Raw genomic sequence first — 22,331 nt, forward strand, 5'->3', positions numbered from 1 at the left:
GGACCGATGTGTCATTTTTAACTCAATTTTTATGAATAAACCACAGTGGCAAAAATAACAAAATAGTAAAAACATCCTTTTAAATGGCATATGTAAGCAACTTTATACACGAATATAGGATAAACTATGAATACTAGATATACCAACAGGCTTTGAGAAGCTGATGATTTCTCAGTAAATGAACTGACACTAGAGTACCGACCAAGGGCGCAAATACATACACTCACCTGCAACTTTAACTTCAGGATCACTTAAAATTATTACCCCTACGACAAGGTTAATTTCAACCACTAACTTACCCTTTGGGGTCTAAAAGATCTCGAACTTTCTCATTATAAATTTCCATATAGGATACTTCAACTTTAAAGGTCTGTGACTCATTTTGCTCCAGAGAGATCCTTTGAAATAAAGCACAGCAGAGCCTTGGAATGAGGCCCCGCTGCTCAGCATTGCCCATCATGGAGAAGGATTTTCCTGAGCCTGGAGAAGGGCGAGCAGAAAGAAAGGAGGATGGAAGAGGAAGCAAACTGTAATGCTTCAGCTACACAAGTGTTTCATACACAGCAGCCAAGGTCACACAGCAGAAGCGGACAATTTGGCCCCCAAAGGCCAGTCCCTTGGACACCAAGGCTACTATTCTTTCTATTATACTCACGGCCTCCAGTTTGACTTTCACTGTGAGACCCAGAGGGCACCTCTCTTACAGATGGATACGTACAAATGTAAGCACTACAAATATGTAATCTTTAAAAGTACACATGGTAAATATCAAATATCACCATCAAGTAACATTAACAGTATCTTACCCACAAAATATCAATATTTCACATTTGTGAAAGTGCTTTGACATATATTCCCCTAATTGTCCTGTGATGTGACAATAGGCAGTATTGTTATGATTTATTGATTTATTCCAACTTTATAATTGAAATGATGGTGGCTCAGAGGGCTAATGGCTGAGCCACTAGCCTGTTTTTGTTTAACATCCTGGTGAAGTCCTCTAGATGATACTAAGAGGACGATACTAAGAGTTTTTCTACAGTTTTTCACTATAACATTTATACCGAGAAACTGGTAATTATTTTCTTAGTTCAAATACAGGTTAAAACTATAATTTAGGAAAATGACACTTAATAGTTTAAAACTAGCTTTGCTCATTAACACTAAAATTACTCAGTTACCACAACTGTCAAACCTTCAAAATGAAGATTACTTTTGATCATCTAATTCAGCCAAACCCGTGAAGTCAGAAGCATTTTTCTATGGTTTCCCAAAGTGTTTTCTATATCTATGTTTTAAGAAATGCACATTTAATATCACTGACTGTAAGTGGCTACTTACCTGTCTGTCCATATGCAAAAATGCAAGCATTATACCCCTGAAAGGCTTTCTCAAGAATTCCTTCCCCAAGGCACTTGAAAACCACTTCTTGACCTAAAAAACAAAACAAACAAAAAAACTAAAAAGACTGATTTTTCTTGACATATTTGTAGTAATAACCGAGCCCCAGTCATTAACACATTCTCTCAATCCAAAAAGACGTTAAGTGTATTGCATATCTACTCTGTGTAGGGCTGTGGATTAAAGAACTTATTGTGTACAATTTTGCTTATCTACTCTTCTACACTATAGCTCAGTACCTGGATCCGTTTATGATTCTACCCACTGTTTCCCTCTAAGACATTTCTCTAGGCCTTCAAGTTTCCTGTCCATTGTCTGTGGGCCGTATGGAAGCATCATTTGAATTTGGTTTAGTTTCTTTTCCTGAGTTAGTAGGAAAGTGTCATTCAACACAAACTGTCTTATCTCCCCATGTGGATTCTGAGCTTCTGATGAGCAGGAACCTCACCATCCCCATCTTGGTATGTGTGTGCACCTCTGCCCCTAGCACGGTGCTAAGCCCGTGCCAGATGCGGAGCAGCTGTTCACCGCTGGTGGAGGGGATGTGCTGAGCACAGGCACCTCTCACCTGTGTTCCCAGCAGGGATTTGGGGACAGGTTCCCGTCTGTGAGCCTGTCTACAGCTCACTGTGGCTCTTGGGGGAGTTCTGTCATGTACCATCTATACTACGGTAGTGCCCAGCTAAAGATCAAGGTGTGAAAATCTTTTTAAACGCTTAACGAGGCATTTACTACCCTTTGAAATTGTTGCCTTTCTAACATTCAGTCCCCACCATTAAGACAATTAAAGTGATTTTCTCCTTCCTCTGTGCAGAAACTACTGCTTTAAGTACCTCTTTCCTCTACTGGAATGAGAAGCCCCTGATGGATGTCAGACTATAATCTGTTTATCTTTGTAATCCTAGTGCCTAGTACAAAATGCTTAATAAATGTTTGTCCAAGAATGAGTCCGTTTAATCTTTTTATCCAAATGACAATTCCTTTTACGTTTGGAAATAAAGCAATAGAACATAAGCTTTTGGGTATATGTTTTTCTTTGATGCATCTGATTTTAGCAGTCTCTTGTTATATTATGACATATCATGGTTGCAGAATGGGACTCTTAAAAGTGTAAACATGAAACAAGTAATAATATTTCCGGGCTTCCCTGGTGGCGCAGTACTTAAGAATCCGCCTGCCAACGCAGGAGACAAGGGTTCGAGCCCTGGTCCGGGAAGATCCCACATGCCGCAGAGCAACTAAGCCCATGCACCACAACTACTGAGCCCGCACTCTAGAGCCCACGAGCCACAACTACTGAGTCCATGTGCCACAACTACTGAAGCCCGTGCACCTAGAGCCTGTGGTCTGCAAGAGAAGCCACCGCAATGAGAGGCCTGTGTACCGCAACAAAGAGTAGCCCCCGCTCGCCGCAACTGAAAAGAAAGCCCAGGCTCAGCAATGAAGACCCGACACAGCCAAAAATAAAGTAATTAATCAATTTAATTTAAAAGAAAAAGAAATAATATTTCCAATCATTAGGTTGGCAAAAAAAAAAAAAAAAACCTTGACAGTATCAAATATAGCTGGATTGAAGAAATAGGTATTTTCATAAGCTGCTGGTGGGAGAATAAACAAATGCAGCTGTTCCAAGGAAAACCTCACAGCACCAAGAAAAAGGAATATGCCCAGGCTCTCTGACCCACTGTGAGGCATCTGCCCTAGAGACTCACTCCCACAAGAGACCCCTGTAAAAGGATGTTCATGGCAGCATTATTTATAATACTGAAAGCTGGAATCAAGTTAAATGCCCATTAGCAAGGGAGTAGATAAGTAAAATGTATTTTATATGATGGAATATTACACACCACGTTTAAAAAAACAAGCAAAACAAATCTATGTGTGTAAACAATGTAGAATTCAGAAACATTGTTGAGTTTAAAAAAAAAGTCATGTTCAGACTGTACATATAATGTAAAAATTTATGTCAAATAGTATGTGTAATATCTATGTGTGTTAAAGTAAAAAAAAGAAAAAACTGGATCAGAAGAAAATATACCAAATTTATATAACATTATTTCTCAACTATGGACTTCTACCGAAGAGGCATTTAAAACATGTTAGTGAAATATGTGGATTTTTTAAAAAGGGTATAACTGTAAGAGGCTTCCTAAAAATACGGTTTGTTGTGAAGACTACTTGAAGATGTGTGTGTATGTGCACACACACATAAACTCGGAGGATAATAAAGTATTGTCAAAATTCTTATCCACTGAAGACACACTTTCAAAAATGCTTTTATGTGGTGGGAATGTAAATTGGTACAGCCACTATGGAGAACAGTATGGAGGTTCCTTAAAAAAACTAAAACAGAACTTCCATGTGACCCAGCAATCCCACTCCTGGGCATATACCCAGAGAAACCATAATTCGAAAAGATGCATCACAATGTTCACTGCAGCACTATTTACAATAGCCAGGACATGGAAGCAACCTAAATGTCTATCAACAGAAGAATGGATAAAGAAGATGTGGCACATATATACAATGGAATATTAGCCATAAAAAAGAACAAAATAATGCCACTTGCAGCAACATGGATGGACCTAGAGATTGTCATACTGAGTGAAGTAAGTCAGATGCAGAAAGACAAATATCATGATTATCACTTATATGTGGAATCTAAAAAAGGGGGTATAAATGAACTTATTTACAAAACAGAAGTAGAGTCACAGATGTAGAAAACGAACTTATGGTTACCAGGGGATAAAGGGGGGTGAGGGATAAATAGGGAGATTGGAACTGACATATACACACTACAATATATAAAATAGATAACTAATAAGAACCTGTTGTATAGCACAGGGAACTCTACTCAATACTCTGTAGTAACCTATATGGGAAAGGAATCTGAAAAAGAATAGATATATGTATATGTATAACAGAATCACTTTGCTGTACACCTGAAACTAATACAACATTGTAAATCCACTATAGTCCAATAAAAAGATGCTTTTATGTTATAGTTAAGTATGATAGAGTCTTGTGCTAAGAAAATACCTGACCCATCCTGTTGCTGATCTTTGATACACATCGATATTCTTTTCTCACGTGTTTTCTCAAAGGACCTTCCTTATTCCACGTGTATTCCCAAGGCCTATGCCAAAACACAGGCTTAAATCTGGACCTAAGTCCTGTAGTGCAGAAGATGGGGAATTAAACACAGCCTGTGCTCAGGCTTGTGAGAATTGATGGTGGTCCTCAGCCAGGACCCAAATGCCATCAAAGGCACTGAAAAAACACCACTTTCTTGGCACAAAGAGATGAATGGAGCAATCTCGTTTGATCTTCCACACTGGTTAACCAGCCCCCATAAAGGGAGTAGGGTGAGGATGGGAACAAGATGCTTTAAGACTCGGCTAGGTCCAACATCCTGACTGTAACTCATGATTTTGATTCATATTTCGTAACTTGGAAAAAAGCAAGAGCTTGAGTTGATGAAAGGACTCAACTGCAGAGAAGCACTGTGGTCAAAGAGCCTTTCACCCTGGCTTCACAGAGCCTGAAGTCATTAACCAATCAAGGATTTATATCTGTTCTTTTATCAGGTAGTGAAATGGATTACTTTCTGGTTTCTGCTTCTGATGCTGAGTAGGCTGGAATTATGAGGAATTATTTTCTCAATGTTTTTGCAAGGGCAAATCACAAGTCTTCTTTTTCCTTGGTAGGAATCATCTTTTAAAACCAAAGATCATTAACTGAAAAAAAACAAGAATGAATGCTATAGAGCTACGTGAAATAGGTTTATGATGTGTCAGGTGAAAAAACCAACACCACCACCAGCCAGGGTGTGTATACTAAAATTGCACGAAAAACAAAAAATGATCAAAGAATGCTCCAGGATATAAAAAATACAAGAATGAATTTCAGCTTGGCCTGTTTCCAAATTACTGCAGATACTAAATAGGATACGAATTAACCTATTTAACTTGTATACTTTTATTATGTATGCTGCTAAGAAGAAAAAAAGTATTTTTTTGTCAACTGCCCCGTTTGCAGTGCACTTTCCGTATTCTATACTGCTGAATCCTTGCAATGCCTTGATATGGACTGTGATCAATAAGGAGATGGGGGGGTGATGAGGGCAGCACTCTGAAAGAGTAAGTCATTTGCCCAAGATGGGGCCACCAGCGAGTGGCAGGGCCTGTGGGTGTTGACTCCCAGATGGACTGAGGCCCATCCATAATCAGTGATTCAGGCTTCATGACACTGGGAATCAGTTATTCCCACCTCTGGTCTCCGTGGTATTTTTTTTTTTTAAAAAACAAACTCCCAGAACTCAACACACTGCAGTTTTGTTTTTTTTTTCCCATGTCTGTCTCTACCACTGAATTGTGAACTCCTTTGAAAACAGGAGCTGTTGCATCTTAGCAGAGTACCTGGCACACAGTACACACTCTTATTTACTGAATTGCTCTGGTGACACTACTGTTTTTAGACTAATGTGTATTTAATTGGGCGTCCCTTTCCTCATTAGTGATGACGGAGGCATCAAAATATTGTTGGTTGAACTTAAGAAGTTAATTGTAGGGTTTACACTTTGGATAAAGTATGGCTGTTTTTGAAATTCTAATGAGCCCCTCAAGATTACAATAGTCTTTGTTAAATAAGGCCCTGGGGTGTGAACAGACGTGTCAACATAATATGTAACTAATCGAATAACTTTGATAAAAATTACAGATTACACTTTTACTGACATCCATAGTTACCTCCTAGACATTGAAACAAAATATATACGACTGAAAAAAATAAACCAGTCTCTTTGATTTCCACTAAATGTACAAATATGCTTTCAAAAAAGTCAAGTTCTTTTAGTTAGATATTTACGGTTACATTTGACAGACAGAATATAATTGAGATTTACTGTATTTAATAAAGTTTTAGTTATAACTAGGAAAGGAAAACATTCTGGGAAACACAAAGTGGAATATGAAAAAGTAGAAGACAATTATACTGTGTTTCTGGAAAGAATTTTTCTCCTTTCCATCCTTAAATAGCTATCCCAAAACACAATTTATAAAAGGGAAAATACAAAGAGTTATATTGTAAAGTTCATGTATTTTTACAAATCTAAGCAAGACTGGATTCTAGAGAGAATGGAATCCATTTTGTCTACGACTTCATGTCTCAAGGGAAATTTATTATCTTTTAAGAAATAATGAATACTTTCCCACCTCTACAAAGATTCATCAACATTAACATTTTTAATAGCTCTGCTTAATTTCCACTGTATACTTAACATGCAATTATTAACTGATACAACCTATTATAGATACTTAGATTATTTCCTTTTTCTTTTTTTCTGCAATATTTATTCTTACACATTTATCTTTGTACACTTTTCTATTGACTTTACTAGGCAAAACTCCAAAAAATATCAAATCACTAACTCTCCTAGCAATGCATGAATCTTTTTTCTACACCTTCAACAACACTGGCTATTATCATTCTTCCTGGCTTTGACTAACAGAAAAAAAAAAAAGGCCTTTTGTGTTGTTAAATTTAAATTTTCCTTTCCTTAGGTTATTGTCCATTTGTATTTACTCTTCAGTAAACTGACTATTTGGGTGCTATGTTTATTTTTATAAATCAATTGGTTTAGTAATTGATTAAGTATTAATTTAAAAATATCCATCATATATTAAGGATATTAACCTTTGGTCTATTATATATTGTACATATTTTTCCCCAATCTGTCATTTACCTTTCAGTCTTATGTTGTTCTTTGTCATACAAAAGCTTTTGGTCTTTCATATTCAAATCTCTCATCTTTTCCTTTATGATTTTCATCTATATGGTGTATGTTATGCTTCCAAAATCATTCTGGATTATTATTACCCCAAATTACATAGTTATTCACCCATATTTTCTTCTAGCTTTGTTTTTGGTTTTTCCAGTTTTATATCCAAATCTGAATTCTACTTCTTATCAGCTATGTAATCTTGGGCAAGATCTCCTTCACTAGTAAAACATGAATAATAGTTGCTCTCTTACTGGGTTGCTGGTATGATTACATAAGGCAGTACAGTAAAGCACCTGCCATAGTGGGTGGCCATTAAAAGTCTAGAATATATTTTAGTTAATATCCATAATTAATACCATCTCTTAAATCTTTAATCAACTATAATTAATTTTGGTGCAGAAAAGGAGGTAATCATCTAATTATTTTTCCTTCAATAGTTCCTCTATCTTTGCAACAATTCTGTGAGGCAATCCAATTTTAAAGATAAAAGACACTTACTCTTAGAAAAAAAAATTAAAGGAATCATTTATTGCTATTTCTCTAGCACCTCTAGTGGTCCCACCTTTAAAATTCCACTGACCAAATGTAATGGTGGTATACTCACACGTGACAGAAAGAAGGGTGTGTGTGAATGTGTGTGTATGTGTAGGGGGGGTCATGATGAGGAGAGGAAGAAGGAACAGTATCATTAATTATTATCTGGGCCAGAATACGCCAACACATGTTGTCCAGTGGAGGAAAAATATTTACCATTTTTTTAATAACATTAAGATATCTCAGAAAGGTAGAGGCAAAAAAACAACTAAATAAATCATATCAATAAAACTGAATGCAAACAGACTCTATAGAGCTCCCCTTATTTTTTTATTCTGGTGCCTTTGTAGCTCTACGAATCCCTGGCTGGGGTTATACTTAATCAATTCTTCGGTTTGCTGACTTTCAGCCACCACTGGTAAAACAAATGATTATTTGAAAAAAGTGAAGACTGTCAACCAAAGCCTAAAAATGCCCTGTAGACTCTATACGGTCTTCTGTCCTCCTCAGCATAACCAGTTTTCCATGAAACATGAACAGTGGCTACACTTCACTCTGTGATGGACAGAAAATATTAACCATCAAAGACCCTTATACAGTCTATTAAGGAGAGTCTGGTTTATCCAAAAGACTGAAGGTGTTTTTGTTTGTTTATTTGTTTCTTTTTACTTTGTTCCTTTTTATTTTTTAAACACAGCAGTCCCTTTTTTCGGCATAGAAAAAAAGCAATTTGTCAACTGCTTTTAGAAGCTTAGTTCACACACACACACACACACACACACACACACACACACACACAGAGCTATTTATGCTGGAGAGTGGGAATCAGGGAATCCATAAAAGATGCACTATCCCTACCCTAAATGTTTCCCGACTCCAGTTCACACTCAAATGGGACGAAGTTCCACTTGTCTAGGGAAATACGTACCAGCCCAGAAGGGAAACGGAAGGGCAAGTTCAGAAGTCCTGAGGGGAGCTAGAGGACCTATGAGAATCTGTTTCTATCCCAGACAAACCACACAAAGGCACAACACAGTCCAACCCAAGAGCCTGTGACTTTTCCGCAGGACCCCTGCCAGAGGGTAGATGGCCACTCTACAGAAGTCAGCTCCACGTGCCTGGCACGGGGAATCCACAGGGTCTCACTTGTTCATAACCATGACCAAGATGCCAATTTCCTCTGTGGGGTTTATGATTAGACTCCTATAGCTGTGTGGACAAGTCTTAAAACCCAGGCATGCCCAAAGCAACCACAACACAATGTCAGAACAGTAGAGAAGGTTCCTGTATGGAATTTCTGCAAGCAAAGTCACAGACCTGACCCGCCCAACCCTGAGTCACACATGATACAGCTCTCTGAAAAGCTAACACCCTGAGTCTCCACACTTGTATGTAACCTGTCCCTCCTGGGAATAGCAGCAATGGCCTCAAAGCTACCAGGCGTGTGCATTGGGAGCTCAGTAACCAAGGTAATTCTCTCACTGCAGCAGGGCTCTGATAGCAAAGCACAGAAGAGAAACTAGGGATGGGAGGGAAAGTGCATATCATGCATATGCTGACACTTGACAGCGTACGAGGAACAGGGTGAAACATCACAGTGGGCTATGCTCTAGGAAATGGGAGAACAAAATAAGAGGGCATAACCTTGTTTTATTCACAATCTGCATGAACCAAGGCAGTCTCACATAGATCATGGCTGATCAAAGCACTAAATATGGAGATACAAGACTGGACGTGACATGTGCACAGAATATTTCTAAGGTAGCGGCGTGGAAGAGCAGCCGGGATTTTAACACGATTCTATCATTTTAAACAGAATCCCCAGTTTTCCTTCTTTTCCCCATCTCTTTTTTCACTGGAGTTAAGAGTGAAAAAAAAAAAAAGGTTAAGCTCAATATTTATGATCTGGAGTTCCTGGGCACGCGCGTCTGGGAGGGTGTTTTTCCACTCCTAACCAGGCTGACAGCACTAGCGACTGTGATGAGTCTGGACTTGGCAGGTGGCCCAGCTCTAAATCCGAGCACCTGGACGGGGCAAGGCCAGTCAGGCACCTCACACATACCTGAAGGGGCGAGGAATGCCGAACCTGGACGAGGTTTCAGGTAATCTCTCCCTCAAACAGTGCAACTCTCAGAAACTGTCACATGTGGTGACTTTAAACCTGGTTTAAGTTAAATGACCAAAAACTACAGAGTTTAGATAAAGGAACTTTAAAGGCTTGACTTGATGATGGGAGAGTTAAGTTTTAATAAACTATAGAAGATTGCCATTAAGGGGCTTGGTAAAATGACCCTGAGAACCTGGGCCTGGAGGGTAAAGGTAGACACGGGGTCATTTTCCACAGTGGCATCTGGGAGCTATCAGCACTGCAGTCCTCAGGAGTTTTCCTTGCAGCACGGCCTGGGTGACTCGCCCAGATGGATGTTTCCACCCCCTGACAGCGCTGGGGCCAGTCATGAGCTGGCAGCGAACCTCAGCTCCTTTCTTTGTTGCCGTATAAAGTGGCTGAGTCACAGAGGAGGGGTCAGGCGTCGGGGCCCCGGATGAAAGAGCTGTGAGGACTGTCTCACAGAGAATGCATTTTGGAGTGATTCACGAGGGTACTTTCACATATAACAACTGCTGAAAAAGGAGCTGTTCTTCACCTCTACCTGCTCGACAGTGTTTGCCACTGTGTTTCTGTGACACAGAGGCAGACCTGACTCAATATCTCTTCTGGACTGTGGGGTGCACAAGATTGACAGCACTTGAGGGGAGGTGAGAACAAAGCCCAAACCAAACACAGGCATTCAGGACTCTGGAGAACTTCTGACAGGAGGGAGAATGTTAATAGTATTATTCCTGGCTAGGTTCCAAGCCAGAGTACTCCAATAACATGATTCCCTAGGCACAGCCTCTTGTTGGGATGAGAGAGAAGAGAGGAGAGCCTGGGATTGCAGTAGAATCTATAAAATCTTCACACATAACTGTCATTGACCCAAATCCGCATTTACCACTGCTTTCAGCTCTCTTACAAGTAGCAGGGCCTCTCTGAACCTCAGTTTCCTCATCTGTAAAATGGGGGCAATATCAGTTTCTACTAATTTGGTGTTTTGACAATTAAATGACCTGCTGCAGATAAAGGGATGAGCACAGTGCTGGGAAACTAGTGCTCAGAACTCTATTGTCTATTGTTGTTATTATTATCCACCCCTCTAAACACACCTAACTAAGTTAAGTGATGTCTCTGGGCGCCAAGAAATACTCTAAGGAATAGATGTCGACAAAGAAAGGAAAGTGGAAGAAGGCAGCGTTGGGTGGGATTTAAAACTCTGGGAGTAGAGGTGAGAAGAAAGAGAAGCATACACACACACTCTTGTAAAAAATTTAACAGTGTCAGCCTAGCTTACTTTATCTCAGAGAAATTTTTCTTAACTGACCTTCACTTACCCGATTCTCTCAATTAACATTCTCTCTTCCATCTGTAAAATACACTGATGGCTTACTGCACACTAAATCACCCAACTGGTAGACAACTCTGGACTCCCACCAGCTGAGTTAGGTTCTCACAAAGGGTCAGTTGTGTTTGCTCCTGAACTGGTTTGTGTCAGCTACACTTCTCTGTAATTACATAACTAACAAATGCAAAAAGAGAGTTGCTGGTTCTAAGAAAACTAGTCTGGATGCTGAGGAACAACTGGATAAAGGTGAGCCCCGAAAAGAACTGTCAGGTTAGGTATGGGTAAGAATTTGTAAGACTGTGAAAGAGAAAGAAAAATCTAGAAGGATTCTGCAGTCAGTGTTTCATAAATGTCTTTTAAGATGGCATGCACCATTTACAGTGAATCTCTAACAAACTTTTCATATAGTCAACTACTACTGCTTCTCATAACCACAGGGAAAACTTCCACAGTTTTGATAAACTTAACAGCTAACAATTACTGAGTATTTATTCTACACAAGACACTTGCTGAGGTCTTCATATACACTTGAATAGTGAAATAATGAATCAATACAATATGCTCTAACAAATATTTTGGAAGTCTGCTTAAAAAACTGGTTCTATTTTGGCTACTGTCAACTTTTAGAATGTAAATTTTGATGCACAGTTAAACAATATGAAACAGAAACCATTTCTACCTCTGAGCCCATAAACGCTCCCATCATGGGAACAGAATCAAACATGGCTATTCTCCCCACGGCAATAGCCATAGCTAGGAGGCACTCAGCTGTCCCTTCACAGTACAAAGCAACGTTAGCAGAACAAGAATCAGACGTAGAACGTTTCTCCTGAATTGCAGGGTATTACAATGCCTGAAAACACAGGTTTCAGCAAATCTGAGCGACATACCATATGGTGAGAACTGTCATATAATTTGTAAGTCAACAGTTTAGAATCTCTCAGGTCAGGAAATGTTCTTGTCCATATAGATACCCAGATATGCCACCACTAGACTGATTTTTATTTTTGGTATGAAGATTTATAGAAAAACAGGTTTATGAAAAATATTCTCCTGCTAGGAAGAAAAGCAAAACCAAGGTTACTGGAAGTCATTGTTATTTAACCAACATGACACATTTTAGACAGTGATAAAAAATGTATTGATTTATTATCGAGAAGGCCTTAAATGAAATTAGTAGTGATTTAAACATTTAAAAAGGCCTATTATCTGTTATGATGCTCTCAAGTTTATCAGTATTCACTATAATAACATTATAATCCTAAATGTTGATCTATGGGTTTTTTTGTTCGTTTGTTTTTTAGCGGGCCTCTCACTGTTGTGGCCTCTCCCGTTGCGGAGCACAGGCTCCGGATGCGCAGGCTCAGCGGCCATGGCTCACAGGCCCAGCTGCTCCGCGGCATGTGGCATCCTCCCGGACCAGGACACGAACCCGAGTCCCCCGCATCGGCAGGCAGACTCTCAACCACTGTGCCACCAGGGAAGCCCCTGATTTATGTTTATGTCTATGTATATATGGGCTTGGGGAGGGGAAACGGATTTATGTAGAAATCCCATGCTGTGGGTGCCTAATTTTGCAGGTTACTTCTGCTTTTTCTTAGCCCTGGCACAAGGGTTTTTGCTTAAAGATTCAGAATTATGCGCAGACTTGCTAACCAAAAGGTGGTAATAAGAGGTAATATATTTAAATTGTGAAATGTCTCAAAGCATGATTCAATGCAATTCAAATGGCTTAACAAACAAGCCTTTGATTTGACTCTGAAAAGTCCACTGCAACAGCTGTGTGGCCAGCATAAAATGTCTGCTTCATGTTTAATCTGAGAGCTGGAAGAGATCTGAGATCATTCTAGGCTATATATTCTCCTTCCACAGATGAAGAAACAGACATCCCCAAAGTTTAGCAGTTTGTGACAAAACCAGGTCTCATAAATACCAGCACACACAATGCATTTTCTCTCCAAAGGACTGATGCTACTATCCTTACTACTGCTACAACGTGACAGTGATAAAGATGATGATAAATATTTCTTAAATTTAGTTATTTATTTATTTTTGGCTGCATTGGGTCTTCGTTGCTGCACGCAGGCTTTCTCTAGTTGCGGCAAGCAGGGGCTACTCTTCGTTGCGGGGTGTGGGCTTCTCATTGCAGTGGCTTCTCTTGCTGCGGAGCACAGGTTCTAGAGTGCAGGCTCAGTAGCTGTGGCACACGGGTGTGGCTCCCGGGCTCTAGAGCATAGGCTCAGTAGTTGTGGTGGAGGGGCTTAGTTGCTCCGCGGCATGTGGGATCTTCCTGGACCAGGGCTTGAACCCATGTCCCCTGCCTTGGCAGGTGGATTCTTAACCACTGCACCACCAGGGAAGCCCCATGATAAATATTAAGTGAGCATTTCCTGTGGTTTAAGTACTTTACATGAACAGGTCATTTAGTCCTCAAATCAACCCTATGAGATCAGAACTATTATCAGCCTTATTTAACTTAAGAGGAAACAAAACTCACCAGACCTTACATAGATAAAAGGTGGGGGAGGCAGGACTGGAACCCAGGCAGTTCAATTAAAAAGCCCACATGCTTCCACCACTCCACCCAACCCAATGCAGTGCCATTATACCTACTATAGAATTATGGGTTTCTAAATCAGTCTGAGAGTGGAAGCTCTTGCTTGCTATAGCTTTTAATGAGTAGAGTAACATAAAACATAATTGAGAATTTAACATTTGACACACCCCATGAAACTGAGAGCCTCTCTTTGCTCTTTCAATCCATGCACTCATCTGTCTCTCTCCCCTCTCCCTCCTCCTCTCTGCCCCCCAAGTTTTGAGAGCTGCCTCAAGAGCTCTGATTCAGTATCAATGATGCCATTATTCATGGAGTCTGACAAATAGGTCAGTTTCAGGAACTATGTGCTTCCCCTTCTCCGTTTCTTCTATGTCCCATCAGAGAATGAATACTTCTATCTTAATGTTTCTATTCACAATTAAGAAGGAATTGCTTTTTTTTTTAAAGAGAAGGGAAATCAAACTATACTCCAATATAAAATAAAAATTAAATTTAAAAAAAGAGAAAGGAAATCATATTAGTATAGAAACCAATCAACTAATCTACTAGCAATATATTCACTAGGCAAATTATTTACAATGAGTGCAAAAAACCCTGAAAGAATAATAAGCAAGAATTTTACTTTTTGCTGAGGTGGTCACAGAATTTGTACAATAATGGCGATACCTAAAGAGTAAGAAACTGTCTCCTCACCTTTTGTAAATAGATTCTGCTCCATCGACCAAGAGAACCCTATTTCAGGGTTAATACCAGAAACATGGTATTAGATGTGATCACGCAAGCTAAAATTTAGTAAAGGTTAAGCTATCAAAATGTTAAAAAATCATTTTTATCTTTTAAAATACTTCGGCACATACTATTTGTAATGAAGAGCTACAGAAATCTTGAGTTTCACATTTTAATTTTATCATCTGTGCTTAATAAAATTATCTCTAGTAAAAAAAAAAAAGTTTGTCCTACATTCAGAGGTATGAGTGATACACTGCAGAAAGCTAGAATGGTCTCTATGGGCAGTAATGGAGGATGGGATTGTAGAGATACGGAAAAGAAAGAGAAAAACAATCTTCCTAAAGCATTATTTTAACCCCATTACTCCAATAGCCCCTCCCCTATTTTTCCCCATATCATCTACATTTCTTAGTCTAGCTTTTAAACTTTCTTATTATTTGGCCTCACTTAACATGTAAAAGTAGGTCTCCCACTGATTCCCCCCCAAAATGCATCTTTTGCTCAGACCAGTGTTATACACCATGCTCATTCCTACTTCTGCATCCTCACTCACAGAAAAGCCAAACGAAGTATCATTTATGGGCACCTTCCACTGGTCAGCTCATTAAGTTACCTACTGAACCCTTATAACAACATGTAAGATAGGTATTATCACTGCCATGTTTCCCATTTTACAGGAAAGAAATTGTAACTCAGAGAGATTAAATTGTCTAAGAGAACCAAAGCAAGCTTCCTGAGACTTAAACCCAGGGTGGAGTTCAGAGTCCGTGTGCTTTCCTTGACACTGTATTGCTTCCTCTCGTCTGGATGCCCTCCATACTGCCCCGTGGCTAAATCTATGCTAAACTTTTATGTCCAGTTTCAGTTCCACCTCCTCTATGATGCCTTCCCAGGCAACTTCAGTCTTTCCACATTTTGCCTCTCCTTGGGTTTTCTGTAGTACTTAAAACCTGTAAAATTTAGAGTTTAAATATCTCAAAATGTTCACTGTTGTTTGTCATGCATTCTTCTGCTTTCCAACTTAGGTTATAATTTCTCAAGGGCTTCCGAGGCTGCACACACAGTAGAAGTTTCATGAATACTTAAGGAACTATTCTGAGACTTTCTGGCTTCCTAGGTTGAATAAAAAGAAACACTGGGCTGGAGCATAGAAGGGGTGGTGGGGAGTCAGGGAGCAGAGGGTGGGGAAGGTAGATGGGGTTATAAAATAAAGGATCTTAAATGTCAGCCAAAGAGTACAGATTTTTATCTATAAGGGATGAGGAGTCCTCTGAAGTATCTGACAATTGTGTAAGAGTTCTAATACAGGGAGCTATATCTGACTATATCCTGAATAATATCAACTGAACAGAGGGAGAGACTGGACTTTGTATAGCCATAGCATTTGTCCTCATCTGGTTCTGTCACAGGATGAAGTGTTTTACTTTTGTTTATTTAAATCCAAAAGCACACACCCAGCACAAAATTATACTGTGCTAACAGTCAAGGCCGACTCTCCTAGACTCTGTAGAATTTATTATATAGACTCCCAAAGGACTGATAAGAAGACAAATTAATTACAACCAATATGAAGAACTATTTACTCACATTAATAAAATACATTGCTGAAGTTGCAGGAATGATGTTTGGAAAGAAAGGCTAATTTACCCAATGTGAGCAATGGAAGGAATCTTCCTAGCTCCAGCCATTAACTTTTGAAAAAATTATACATCAAATAATTTCTCAACAGATTTGCTTTATGCAGCAAGGAAAAGGCTATCAATAAACAAAACTTCCTATAAGCAAGTAACTTCTTTTACCCTCTAATCTTTTAAGATCTACATCCTCTCTATCACCCCCTCACTGTTTTTCTTCCTTCCTTCCTTCCTTTCTCTTTCTTTCAATATTTCTTTCTCTCTTTCTTTCGTAAATGGTAAAGTCATTCAGCTGACATTCTTATAAGTAGAAATATGGAGAAAATGCTCATTAAGACTATATATCTAAGAAAAAGGGGTCACAGTCAGAAGGGAGGGAACAAAGACTTCCTCCACTAAAACAAATGCTTCCCTCTTGAGCTAAAGTAATTTTAACTCCTAGGAAAGGTGAAGATTCACCTGTGATCACAAATAAAATTCAGTCTTCTGTATTAATGGAGTAGGGATAAAATGCCTCAAGGAAGGAACAATACCAAAATGTGGGGCCTTGAGGCAACGTTTCCCCGAGGAATGTACGGTTTTAGTTCATATCACCACTGACTACTTTAGAACACTCAGGACGCGAGGGGGCCCTGGAAACCAACAGCATCTGCGCTTTGCTTGCTTAAGCGGAGCAGTGCCTTCCCTGAAAGTTAGAGGCAAGGGAAGGCACAGCACATTAAACCTCCTCTTCCTGTAAGAACCACAACAGCTTCCACTGACGGCCTGAGGTGGTTCCTCGTTATCTCTAATCCTTGGAACACCTCTGAGGACACTTCATGCCCCCTTTACAGGTAAACAACCTGAAGCTTAATGAGTTTGGGAAAAAACCTGTCCGAGGCTTCTCAGCAAGTAAATGGCTGAACCAGATCCTAAAACCAAATCTTACTGACTTCAAAGCCCACGTGCCAGAATTGGAAAGAATGAGTGCGAATTTTATGGGAAAAACAGAGCTCCAGAATAATTAAAGAAAACAGACATAACGGAAGAGGAGGCCAGAGGCCCAACCATCAAGTGCAGAGAGAGAGCCAACTTACCAGCATATTTTGTAGTGTTAGATTCATCCATGGACCAAAAGCAATAATCAAACGCAAATACCTGAATGAAAGAACAAAACGTTAAACTTAAAAATTAATTAACTTCCATGAGTAAATCAGACTGAAAAAAAATTCACTGATGAAGATGAGGGTGCCTGATACTGTCTTATTAAAAAAAAACCAAAAAAGCGAAAAAACACCATAGGTTTGATGCTTTATTAACCCTGAAGTTTCTTTCAGACTAAATTGATGGTTATTTTCTTGTATTAGACTCAGTTGCATATAGAAATTGCTACTTACCCATAATTCAAACAAGGAGATATCTTAGCCAAAATTTTTTAATGATACATTTAGTGAGAAAGAATAATGGCTTCTCTCCCAAGTCTATGGTTCCAGCGTCTGCTGAAACTCTCCAGCCAGACCTTCCGTGGCTTCACAAGAAACACTAAAGTGATCAACTTTCATTTAAACCAGTTCCTTCTAACTTTCCATGATGCTAGCATAGCCAAAACTTTGTCAAAACTCCCCACGTTCCCGGAAATCTTGGACTCCCAGTCTTGGGCCAAGTATTGTTAATAAATCAATAATTCGGGGGCTTCCCTGGTGGCGCAGTGGTTGAGAATCCACCTGCCAATGCAGGGAACACGGGTTCGTGCCCCGGTTCAGGAAGATCCCACATGCCGTGGAGCAGCTGGGCCCGTGAGCCATGGCCACTGAGCCTGCACGTCCGGAGCCTGTGCTCCGCAGCACGAGAGGCCACAACAGTGAGAGGCCTGCGTACCACAAAAAAAAAAAAAATTGAATAAGATTTGTTTAAAAAAATCAATAATTCACTCTCGCATGCTTTAGTTTTCTGCAGTAGTTACTGAATGCCTGCTATGTACTAGGAATGGCTGATGCTGCCTCCATAAGGACACACATCTAACGTTTTCCATGCATATGACCACCACTCATGTTCCAGCCATCATTAGCAAATGCGTCGGGCAACGTTCCCCAAAGTGCACACCAAGGAACAGCAGTTTCATGAGACAGTCCATGAAATAAAGATTACGTCATCCAGAAATGGTACATATTTTACCCTGCTTAAGATTTTCTATGCGATTCTCAATATTAAAGTCTCTGAAAAGTCCTCCAGCAAATAAACCCATTTAGTTGTGTAACTTTTTTTTTTTTTTTTTTTTTTTGTGTGCGGGCCTCTCACTCTTTTGGCCTCTCCCGTTGCGGAGCACTGGCTCTGGACGCGCAGGCTCAGCGGCCACAGCTCACGGGCCCAGCCGCTCCGCAGCATGTGGGATCTTTCCAGACCGGGGCACGAACCTGTGTCCTCTGCATCGGCAGGCGGACTCTCAACCACTGCGCCACCAGGGAAGCCCTGTGTAACTTTTTTATTTCTCAATTACTTTTGGTGAGGAGAGTAACACCTATTAACATGCCTTGAAACTAGTGTTTCTCAGCATACTCCTCAAGCAAACTGGCTCAGGTGACTCAGAGGTGACTTTCACAGGCTCCTTGTTACAGCCTTCCCCCGCTTGCAACTCTAATGGTAAATTACAATCCTAAAGGGACAGAGACCCTTTAATGCTTAATCATTGCCAAGGGATCGTAAGCACTGAGCAATCAGAATCCAAGCACTTTGACCTGGCACTTGAGACTGGCCATATGAGACCCTTCCAGCCTATGTCCCTGTCCCCCAACTTCCTTAAGCTTCAGCTGAACTTTCCGTACCTTGGAGTTGCTAAGGACAATTCCACCTCTGTCATTTTCTTTATTTCCACCCTTCAGAATGCTTCATACTCCTTAAGGCCCAGTTCAATATATTTTTCTTCCAGGAAGTATTCCTTGGTTAAACCCAAAGGAATTTGCTTTCTCTTCTCTGAACTCTCACAACACTGTTTAATCCTTTTTTGGTGTGACTCCTATCCCGATTATTTTATTTTTCACTTATCATGTATATGTTGTGTGCATATGTTTTATCTCCCCTGGTAGACAAAGATCCTTAAAAGCAGGAACCATACCTAATTCATATTTGTATCCTGCAATGTCCATAGTAGTTGCTTTGTAATTATTTATTAAATGATTACTGTCATTGAGAACTTGCAAGAAAGAAGGGACTTTCCACATCATCAAAAGACTAAATTATGCTCTGAATAGTTTCAGCACTACATGTACTTTGATGTTTTTAAAACTGATTCAGGTACACACACAACTTACATCGTCAACGTCAAATCCAAATTCAGTTTTGTTATTTATACAAACATTCACTCTGGTCTTATGACAACCAAGGTTAAAACGAACAGCTATGAAACAATGATTTCAGCCAACAGAGTGTGAAACATTTACTGCATTCAAGGGCTCTTCCAAAGACTTGAGAGACCACACAGGCGTAATCCAGTTAATCTTCCTGCCTCAAGGCAGGACTGAACTTCAACACTTCTGAGAGATGAAGATCTGTCGTGTTTTTAAACACTTCCAGAAAAGGAGATTCTACAACCTCCCTTTAATGGCATCTTATAACACTTAACTTTCAACCCCAGGACATTTTCCTTTCCTTTTGACCTAAATCAACTTTCCTTACTTTAAATGGCCAACAGAGGCTACTTTCCAATTTCGAGGTATGTTCATTGTTTCCCTCTAAAGTCTCAATGAATTCCTCTTAGTAGTTGCTACATACAGTGAAATAATAATTTATTTCCTGTAGGTTAATTTTTCCTACCTACCTAAAACCTGTATTTAACAGCTTGCTATTTTGCATACAAGCTTAGAAAGCTAGAGATTTACATTCACAGTAATGTTACTTGAAATAAAATGAAATCCACCCCAAAACTGGGGGGTCTACCCTTAGTAATAATCATTCCAAATTCTGTGCCAACTTTCATTTCTAACAGACGGTTAATAGTCTAAAGTTGTTTTTGCTCGTAAAAAGGAAGATAACAATTTTTCATTTTAGGCGTTCACCCTCCCAAATTCAGACAAATGTTAAAACTCTGCAGAGGAGAAAGGGCCCTGATAGTACTGGCAGACATAATTGTTCTTTTCTTGCCAAAAACTGGCCTCTCCCTGAACTGAATTATGTCTCTAATTTCAAAACCTTTGATCACAAGCATTTCAGAATGGTCATCTCCCTCAAACCAGTCATGGAGTACAGGTTATGCTTTTACTCAACATTTATCAGTAAGAAAGTTGAAGACCAGATATCTGAAGGATTTCCCTAAAAACTCAAAGCAACTGAAAAGATTCTTGTTATCATTTTTTTATTTAATGCAGGTTACCAGTGATCCCCCTCCTCCTATGAAATTCCACAGCATTCTATAGCTCCCGTGGCACTAGTTCACATGTGCTCCTGTTTTATGGCTTAGTTCAACTGGTGTGGGTCTCACCTCCACTCAAAGGTGAACCCGTTGGGGGCAGGAGCTTTGTCTCATGCTAGTGCCTGGGTCAGTACCTCATACAGAGCAGCCACTGTATGTAACATTTTTTCAATAAATAAACATAATACCAGGAGAAGAAGTTGGAATGCAGATAAGAACACGGAATGAACATGATAAACTGTTATGAAAACGTAGAAGTTCAAACTGCAAGATAGATTTTTAGTGTTGCATTACTTTCAGATGCACATTTTCGGGAAACTTGATTCCTTCAAGGGTCAAATACAGTTTTGGTCACTAGATGAGTCCTCTTCAGCACCATCATTCCAGGGTTCATGTGGATAAACAAGAATGGCCACATCAAGTATAATTTGTAGTTTGCACAGAATTAGAACAATTATCTGTTGCTAGAATAATTATTTGGTATGACTGTTATGAAAACAGTGTTAAAGATGTTTAAAATAATTTCTTTGTCTTAGATAGCCCAATCATTTCCCTTGCAATCTTCTTAGTACTATAAACTAGTATTCACGAACTATTATCTTTCTTTTCATGGCTAAAAATTTAATTATAATTTAATCACAAAGATTTGTAACAAAAGAGGACATGATTTTCTTATTTTCTAATACAAAATCATTGACATTTCAAAAGAGATAACAAAACCATTTTCTTGAATTATTCTTTAGAAACTAAACACTTCAAATAAAATAATTTTCTTCAAAGCCAGCACATTATACTAGAGAAATATATTTACTCAAGACTTCTAACTAATTTCATTAGAATTCCTAAATGTTTATTTCACCATTCATTATGAAGTCACTAGTATCTTAGACTATGGCAGACGAAGGACTTCTTTTTTTTTTTTTTACACATCTTTATTGGAGTATCACTGCTTTACAATGGTGTGTTAGTTTCTGCTGTATAACAAAGTGAATCAGCTATACATATCCTCTTGCGTCACTCTCCCCCCTCCCTATCCCACCCCTCTGGGGGTCACAAAGCACTGAGCTGATCTCCCTGTGCTATGTGACTGCTTCCCACTAGCTATCTATTTTACATTTGGTAGTATATATAAGTCCATGCCACTCTCTCACTTCGTCCCAGCTTACACTTGCCCCTCCCCGTGTCCTCAAATCCATTCTCTACGTCTGCATCTTTATTCCTGTCCTGCCCCTAGGTTCATCAGAACCATTTATTTTTTTTAGATTCCAATTATATGTGTTAGGATACGGTATTTGTTTTTCTCTTTCTGACTTACTTCACCCTGTAGGACAGACTGTAGGTCCATCCACCTCACTACAAAGAACTCAATTTCGTTTCTTTCTATGGCTGAGTAATATTCCATTGTATATATGTGCCACATCTTCTTTATCCATTTATCTGTGGATGGACACTTAGGTTGCTTCCATGTCCTGGCTATCGTAAATAGAGCTGCAATGAACATTGTGGTACATGACTCTTCTTGAATTATGGTTTTCTCAGAGTATATGCCCAGTAGTGGGATTGCTGGGTCGTATGGTAGTTCTGTTTTTACTAAGGGACCTCCATACTGTTCTCCATAGTGGCTGTATCAATTTACATTCCCACCAAGAGTGCAAGAGGGTTCCCTTTTCTCCACACCCTCTCCAATATTTATTGTTCGTAGATTCTTTGATGATGGACATTCTGACTGGTGTGAGGTGAGACTGTAGTTTTGATTTGCACTTCTCTAATGATTAGCGATGTTGAGCATTCTTTCATGTGTGTTTGTTGGCAATCTGTATGTCTTCTTGGGAGAAATGTCTATTTAGGTCTTCTGCCCATTTTTGGATTG

The 22,331-nt window shown here is 39.4% G+C and overlaps 1 protein-coding gene across 8 annotated transcripts in view; it reads right to left on the reverse strand.

Moving 5' to 3' along the window:
• Positions 1-22,331, reverse strand: part of KIF13A (kinesin family member 13A) — a 217,604-nt gene that overhangs the window by 83,596 nt on the left and 111,677 nt on the right. For 7 of the 8 annotated variants that reach the window (XM_027128456.1, XM_027128455.1, XM_027128452.1 and 4 more), the window contains exons 4-6: positions 17,154-17,214; positions 1,342-1,434; positions 300-480 (exon numbers count right to left, since the gene is read on the reverse strand). In XM_027128456.1, coding sequence (XP_026984257.1) covers positions 300-480; positions 1,342-1,434; positions 17,154-17,214 — 335 coding nt within the window. Of the gene's footprint in view, positions 1-299; positions 481-1,341; positions 1,435-17,153; positions 17,215-20,755; positions 21,123-22,331 lie in introns of those variants that run through there. The other variant, XM_027128454.1, reaches the window with a different exon arrangement.

This window comes from Aethalodelphis obliquidens, unplaced genomic scaffold (assembly GCF_003676395.1).
Source record: "Aethalodelphis obliquidens isolate GAN/ISIS:26980383/991018 unplaced genomic scaffold, ASM367639v1 scaffold34, whole genome shotgun sequence".
NCBI classification, from domain to species: Eukaryota; Metazoa; Chordata; class Mammalia; order Artiodactyla; family Delphinidae; genus Aethalodelphis; species Aethalodelphis obliquidens.